This window comes from Vipera ursinii, assembly GCF_947247035.1.
Source record: "Vipera ursinii genome assembly, chromosome: 1".
NCBI classification, from domain to species: Eukaryota; Metazoa; Chordata; class Lepidosauria; order Squamata; family Viperidae; genus Vipera; species Vipera ursinii.
In genome coordinates this window covers 116,572,890-116,581,191 of record NC_139512.1, presented here as the reverse complement: position 1 = coordinate 116,581,191, position 8,302 = coordinate 116,572,890, and the positions used below count along the sequence as shown (strand labels likewise).

Below are 8,302 nucleotides of genomic sequence, written 5' to 3'. Positions count from 1 at the left end.
CAATCTAAGAAGCACAAGCCAATGTGCTTAGCAATAGCCTTCATTCTATGTATATGCCTGCTTATTAGGGCTTTCAGGGGGCCCCAAGCGGCATTATTACAAAGTCAGCTTAATTGCCCCCAACAATCTGGGTCCTCATTTTACCTACCTCGGAAGGAGGGAAGGCTGAGTCAACCTTGAGCCTGGTGGGATGCGAACCTGCACTAATTGCAGGCAGCTGGTGTTACTTAAGGAGGCATTAGTCCACTGCTCCACCAAGGGATGTTGTCAGCAGAGGCATATCCTGCCAGAATACGGTAGATCTTTCTGTCCCCTCCATTTTGATGCTGCAGGGCCAAAGCCTCAGGGATGTTTTGTTTTTCTCTCTCATGTCAAGTGGTCTTCACACACACACAGAGAGACACACACACACAAGGTGCAAGGGAAGGGATGCGTATAAAAGGGCTCTTCAGCCACCATTTCATGGAGGAAATCACTATTCCCTTTTTTTTCTGGGCTTGGACAGCTGGCATCCCTAAGATTCACTTCTTTTTTTCTCACTTTTGCTATTCCTACCATAGAAAGGGTGACAAAAGGAAGGGAGCGAAGACTCTTTGGCTACCAATTCCCTGATTCTGTGGAGTGATTGCTCCATTGGATAAGAGAACGAAGAGCAGAAAACCGATGGGTCGTCTGCTGTCAGTTATTTGCTGCAGAGGAGACATTGCACCCTACCTCTCTTTTCCTCCTGCTTCTCATGCAGATCTCACCCATATTCTACTTTGGCACCAAGACAGAACAGGGACTACAAGTACAATCAGATTCTCTGAAATCAGCATTTTTTCACAAGCTCTTCTGCTGAATGCTAGCACTTTGCTTCTGCTTCTCAGGATGAGGATGAGTTAGTAAGTGTCCCTGTCCCAGCCAGCCAGCCAGCCAGCCAGCCAGCCACACACACACACACACACACACACAGAGAGAGAGAGAGAGAGAGAGAGAGAGAGAGAGAGAGAGAGATGGTTTTGCACTTTGGGAAGGGGTCTGCAGATGGACTGAGACTTGTTCAAGTTCTACTCAACCAAAGAACTTGAATGATTTTGTACCAGCTACTTTTTCTTACCTGTAGGGTTGCTATTGTAGGAACAAAGTGGGGAGAACACCTACTGACCAGTCTTGACCTCCCAGAGGAGAGGCAAGATATAAAAGTAATGTAATTGTGATAAACATTTATACATTAGTGATTTATAGCATCACCAAGCCATTGGTAATGAAACTGCTCTCATTACACATATATCACCAAAGCGATGGCCATAGAAATCGCTTTTGTGGAAATGGTGAACATTAATTTTTAAAAAGCACATGTACATACACTCTCATTGCCAGTAGGAACATTAATAAGTCTGAACCCACATGCTTTAGAAAGAGCTCCACATGCTGCCTTCGGAAAGGAGTCTGAAAGATGCATCTGGAGACAGATATTCTCACCGGATATCCAGTTACTTAGCTCTTCTCGCTATCATTGATCCGAGACTCTGGGAAGGTAGTGGAGACAGGATTGTATTAGGACAACTCCCATTTTTCAGTTTGGTCTCCAAGGAAAACAGTTCCTTAAGGTTCTTTAACCTTCCTCTTTTGTTTGTGATCCCTTCCCCCATTTCCGACTGTGTGAAGTTCCCAGCACTCACATAAGCAGAGTCGGTAGGGCTGGAACCCACTCAAAAAAATGCAGCACTTGCGGATTCATTATTTAATGCTAAGATGTCTTCCATCTACATACTTGCTGGAATCCAATTTGTAACTGATGAGCTGGGAAGCCCCACCTTTCTCTGACAGCATCATTATAGTGTTCAGTGGAGACGGGAGCAAGATCTTATTAAAAGGGGTCCCTGCACTTCAGACTGGCCCAGAGTTGCAGCAGAGAAGAGCTGGAAGGAGCCAACTTGATATCCTTTGGAAGTGTCTTCTGTGCATTCTGCCAGCACCGCTTTCACCACTGGTGTCTGTTCCTGCTCTCATCATTGCAACCCTTGGCCTTCTTCTCTGGCTTGCAGGGCATCCTGGAGTTGCTCCTCAGTCTCCATGCTTTCCTCCAGCATGACGTGCGTAGCAAACTTCTTCACCTATGAAACCACCAAATCGGTGGTGGTAAAGAGCTGGACCATTGGTGTGATCAACCGGGCTGTCCAGCTGCTCATCATTTCATACTTCATTGGGTGAGGGAAGGCAGATGCATGGTGTGTGTGTGTGTGTGTGTGTGTGTGTGTGTGTTTGTGTGATATCTTCTAACTGGGGGGGATGTAAATAGCAGGTAGGATTCTAACCCGCAGATATCACTTTTCAAAAAAGATTTCTTTATTTGAGAAAGTTTAACAGAGGGGATGGGAAGAATGCAGTGGAGGGAAAAAAATCTGAATACCGACTGATGTGAAAAACAAGGCAGGATAGGCTGCTGGACTGAACATTTGGTGTCCCCAGTGCAACTTCAAATGCACGGGGTCATAAGCATGGGGAAGATTTGAGAGAGGTAAGCATTTGCATCCTAATTATCTTTAAGCTTGCAGAAATTCATATACCAGTATCTATGACTGCCAGGTCTGAAAAGGAGTGTATGGAAGGAAGCTCATGTCTCATGAGGTTGCTGCCAGCGTCTCCTCCTACAGGTAGGGACTTAGGTAACAAGCTGCCAATTGCTCCACTCTGCGGTGATGAAAACAGGACATTTTTTTTGAAGAAGTAGAAAAATGGATTCAGATCATTTTTATCTGAAAGATCCTCAGCTAGTGATCATATCTAGGTGAAAGCTACACAAATCTGGGATTTCTGCTTATTGTTAATTTAGAGGCAATTACTTTGAGACGTAAAGAAGGGTTGTCAGTATTTGTTTTTGCTTTCCTGTGCAAATATTTTGCCTTTTTTTGTTGTTATGCATCATGTAGAGACAGTTAGAACTTAGGACATTTGAAGGCAAAGGAAGCTTTGAACTAATGAAGGCATGAGCGAAAAAGAGTGAACATTTTTGAATAATTATTTCAACGTTGTCTCAGATTCAGACCTCCCAATGTGATATCAAGAACTGTAGTAGCAACCTTATAATCTGCTGCACACCTATGCTTACTTTACCATGCTCCCATATATCATTCATACCACCTTATGGCCAGATGTTACCAATAATTGTGTGAATCCATGCTGTGTTTGTGCTTTGTGGACTTTAGCAGAGAGGCAGAGAAGAGGCAAAGAAATTGGTGACAGTTTATCATTCCATATAGTAACCGGTGCCTATTCTGAATAAGGGAGAGGTTTTGAGGGGAAATAGAAGAATAGTGCAATCACTGAAATTGCAACCGAGTGATAAAATCCTTGCTTTGTATCTGGGAGTTTTTTTTTGGATATCTCTGGTGAAAATGTTCCAGCAGTAAACAATATGAAAATGCTCTGCCCGGGAGTCTCAACCCAGAGGAAAGAACATTGGGTAGGGATGGACAAGCCCCTGGTTTAAGATAGTTTTCAGTGCTTCGTGGAAGTCTACATAGGCAGGAAGCATCAAAAATTCAGTAACAGTTTTTCTGATGAGATGATATTTTGCCTCAGTCTGTATGTATTGGAGGAATTCCCTAAATCCTAAGGATACTTCCAGATTAAGGTCTTCTGGCTCAGGGCCAACGAAAAAGCGTTGTGAAGCTATTCTTCCCCACCCTCATTAATTTATTTATTTTTAATGTGAATGATAAGGAAAAGATGGAAGAAATGGTGGGAAAATGCAGGAAAGCTTGGATGGCCACTGATACATAAATTTTTTAAACGAGGCACAGTGGCGTAATTCAAAGTCTTATCTGGAAGCACCTCTGGAGGATTCTTTGGAATAGAATTGGAGTATTGTAGCATTCCACAGAAAATGTTACTTATAATTATGTGTGAGGGAGAAAAAGGCACATGGGACTAGAGTATGAGATGAGAATTATGTTGGAAGGCATGTTAGGAAAGTGGAAGTTATTTAATCCATTTTTAAGATAACATAAGCAGAAGGGTCATGGGGAAAGGAAGCTATTAATGTGATTATCATCTACAGGGAAATGAGTGATGAGAACACTGGCGAAAGTCTACAACTAAGTCTGCAATGGTTACAAAGCCATTGTGTTAACATAGCAATAACAGAAACAGCCATGCAGGAACATTCCAGTTAAGTGTGATGGAATAGTTACAATGACCAGAGCTATGTTGGTGCAGTGGTTAGAATGCAATGTTGCAGGCTGACTCTGCTCACTGCCAGGAGTTCGATCTTGACCTGCTCAAGGTTGACTCAGCCTTCCATCCTTCTGAGGTCAGTAAAATGAGGACCCAGATTATTGGGGGTAATATGTGGACTCTGTAAACTGCTCGGAGAGTGCTGTAAAGCACTAGGGAGTGGTATATAAGTCTAAGTGCTGTTGCTATTGCTATTATTCTTGTGAATAGGATAACATCATATTAAATCCATCTCACAGCAAGGATGGGCAAATTACTGTCTTACTGTATCTACTCAGACTTTTATTAAGTTCTAAAATCCACTAGTTGGATCACAAGGTAAAAATTACGTGTTTGGATCAATTCTGTGTCTCAGCATTTATTATGAGCACCACAGTTGAACAAAGCTCAGAATCTTTCTTCACACAAAAAAATGCCCTTATACTTTGAATTTTCTGCATTTTCTCACTATATTAGAGTGAGTTTTCTGTGTGCTATTTTGTTGTTGTTATTATTTTTTAAAGGAGAATCTGAAATACTTGGTATTCTGTGGTAAATCACTCAGATGGGAATCTGAATGATTTCTGCTACCAATCAATTCAGATATCTTTCAGTCTTTCATAATAAAGTCAGATCAGAATCTGAAACTTAATAAAAGAATGTTCCATTATGACTACAAATAGATTATAGATATTCCTCTATGGTATCTCTACCTGCAGCTTCTGAATACCAAGATGAAGAAAACTCCTAAGGCAATGCATTGTATATAATGTAATCATCTAAAATATGAATATCTGTGAGTTCAATTCCTTGTAGAGGTCTTCAACCACGTAGAACAATATTCAGGGTTCAGATGCTACTCATGCGCTCGTGACCTCTCGTCTTGACTACTGCAACGCTCTCTACATGGGGCTACCCTTGAAGACCACTCGGAGGCTCCAACTGGTACAGAATGCAGCTGCGAGAGTTATGTTGGGAGTTTCCCGACACTCCCATGTCACACCTTTGCTCCGCAAGCTGCATTGGCTTCCAGTTGTCTTCTGGGTGAGGTTCAAGGTGTTAGTAATGACCTACAAAGCCCTACATGGCATGGGTCCAGAATACCTTGGGGAGCACCTGCGGCCGGCGTCAACCTCCCTCCGCCCAATACGCTCCCACAGAGAGGGCCTCCTCAGGGTGCCACCAGTCAAAGAATGCCAACTGGTGGCCCCCAGGGGGAGGGCGTTCTCTGTGGGCGCGCTGGATTTATGGAACCATCTTCCGGTCGAGCTCCGGATGGCGCCTGATCTCCGCTCCTTCCGGCGCGATCTTAAAACCTACCTTTTTGAACAAGCTGGCCTGGCCTGATGGGATGGGGTTGGGTTTTATAAATTGGTCTTAACTTTTAATCTGTACTAATTTATTACGGGCATTGCTGTTTAATTACTTTTTAATATTTTTTAATTTTTGTATCTTGTTTTTATTATGTATTGCCCTGTTCACCGCCCTGAGTCCTTCGGGAGAAGGGCGGTATACAAATTAAATTAATAATAATAATAATAATAATAATAATAATAATAATAATAATAATAATAATAATAATAATAATAATAATTGCATCTGAAGAGTCCCAGTAAAAATGAAACCAATAATGTGGTGACTCCTAGTGGTTCCTGTAACTCTTCTGTAAAAAAAAACAACCCTGAATGTTATAGATATTTTTTGAAGTATTTGGAACACGCAGGTCATCAGAGTTTGGAAAAGGTGATATATCACAACACCTCTTCCAGACATGTATGAGACAGGAAATATATATGAGACAGAGACCCTGCCTTCACTTCCTCTTTATGATGATACAATTTTACTCAGAGTATAACAATTTGCTCTGTGGATGTATCATGTCTTCATTTCATCACTTTATAAGAAACAACACCTCTTTAAGTGATTATTAGGTTGCCAGTTTTAAAATAATATTTTCCCTCACCCTGCAAACCAACACTGTTCCATCACACTTTCAAGGTCATCCCTTATTTTGGAGGTGAAGTCAATCACCTTGTGTGGTGCAGATATATTTTGGGCATGTCAGGAGGTGAGGCTACATCCCTTCTATTCTGGCCACTTAAATTCCATCACAGTTCTTTCTTTCCCAGTGTCCCCCCTCTCCATTCCCACTTTATTTCCTGAGTTTCTTTGATACCCATTATTTTCTCCTTCCAGTACACTTGAAACCAAGTTCCCTCCAGGCTTTTAAAAGGGAAATGAAAACTATGCTAATGCTCTGCCATGCCATGCTAGGAAGAGGGGGGGGGGACCTTCTGTTTTAACAATGTTGTGGTGGGAGGTGTAACTTTATTGTAAGGTGGAGCAACCTCATTTTAATTTTTTGCTATTATTGAAAAAACAAGGAGAGATGTTGAAGTGGGCTTTTGTGGCATATCTGCAACCTTCCCTGTATTTTTCAATTTCAATCACTTTCCCCTCCCATGAAGTAAGAGAGATGGGCTAGTTCAGTTTCAGTTCTCCTGCTTTACAAAATCTATTTAATTAGGCAAACATCAGAGGCAATCTGCTTCCTTCCTCTCTAGGGTGATTTCTACATTAATTAATAATATTCTTATTATTCCATGTTATTGAGAGATGCCCAAATAGCATGTGAGAAGAGAGGCAGATAATCAACTTACAGAAACCCATGCAGAGTCTTGAAACGAGTTCTCCTCCATTCCTGCTGCAGTGCGTTGATTGGTAGACATTTTCCCCATTCACCAGGGATGTGTGGCAAGGGGATGGCAGCAAGGTCAGGAAAAACAAACAAACCCTGATCACCCTCCTGTGATAAGTGGAGCAGTCACCAATCTGGGCAGAACTCTCTGCCGTGACCCAGAACAGGTAAAATGGAGTAATGATAGGGATTGGCAGCTGGGACAGCTATGGTTATTTCTGGAGTGTTTTGCGGCCACTCCAACATGGGTGGACAGGAAGGCTGAAGAGATCATAGCAGGCAGGGTGATTCTGACACAGACACACACGCCAATTCCCCCTCTCCCCCTCTCCCTTGGCAAAGGAGAATTTGGTTCTGCTCAAATACAGTGTTGCTGGCAAAAACTAGATTGTTAAATCTTGCTCCCTTCCCTGGAGTCTATCAAGATGATGAACAATTTTGTTCTTCTTAGGCAGATTACTGCTTACTGCTGGAAATGCATTTGACCCAATTCTAGCTAAAGATCTTTGTAGCTAAGACTCCGAACCACAGCATACTTATTAGAGAGTACAGGTAGTCCTTGACTTACAATCGTCATTGAGCTAATAATTTTGATCATAAGTCATGATGGCCATGAAGCAGGTCATCGCATGGTTGCACCCAGTGGTGGGATTCAGCTGGTTCACACCACTTCGGCAGAACCGGTAACTAATTTTTTGTTGCCCAAGCCCAGAATGGACTTCCAGAAGCAGCATCCACACAGAGAACGGGTTGTTCACATATTTGAATCCCACCATTGGTTGCACCTGATTTTACGACATTTTTGTGGAGGTCGTAAAGAAAATGTGGTGATCATAAAGTAAACATGGTGGTTGTTAAGCAAATGTATTGTTCACTATAGGGTGGGTTTTTTGCCGGAAAACAGAACTAAATGCTGATTTCTAACAAAAATGTCATAAATTGTGGTCATGTGACCATGGGATGCTGCAAATTGCCATAAATGCAGGCCAATTGCTGAGCACCAAAATGCAGTCATATGACTGCGAGGGAGGGCAGCCATCAAAACTTGAATCTGGGTCACAAGTACTTTTGGGGAGAGTATGTTAACCTTAAATAATCACTGAAGGACCAGTTGTAAATTGGGGGCTACCTGTAAGACTCATTAATCATAGGCTGAATCACTTCTGAGTCAAGATGCAGCATTATCCTTCATCTCCCATTGAAAGCAACAGGGCTTCCATTATTAATAGTTTCTTCCACTGATGATTTAGGAGACAGTCCTATCTATGTATATTGGGTTCACTTGAATGCGTTAGCATTTTTTCAGGATGCAAATGTTTAGTGCTCATCATCACTAATTACAGCTAGATGAAATTGTCTTTCTATGTGTGGAATTTTTAAGTACATTTTTCAAATACTTGAATT

At 42.0% G+C, this 8,302-nt stretch overlaps 1 protein-coding gene across 1 annotated transcript in view; it reads left to right on the top strand.

Moving 5' to 3' along the window:
• Positions 1 to 2,058: 2,058 nt before the first annotated feature.
• Positions 2,059 to 8,302, top strand: part of P2RX3 (purinergic receptor P2X 3) — a gene marked incomplete at both ends in the record, with an annotated part of 32,802 nt that continues 26,558 nt past the window's right edge. The window contains one exon of the mRNA XM_083354155.1: positions 2,059 to 2,192. Coding sequence (XP_083210281.1) covers positions 2,059 to 2,192 — 134 coding nt within the window. The remainder of the gene's footprint in view (positions 2,193 to 8,302) is intronic.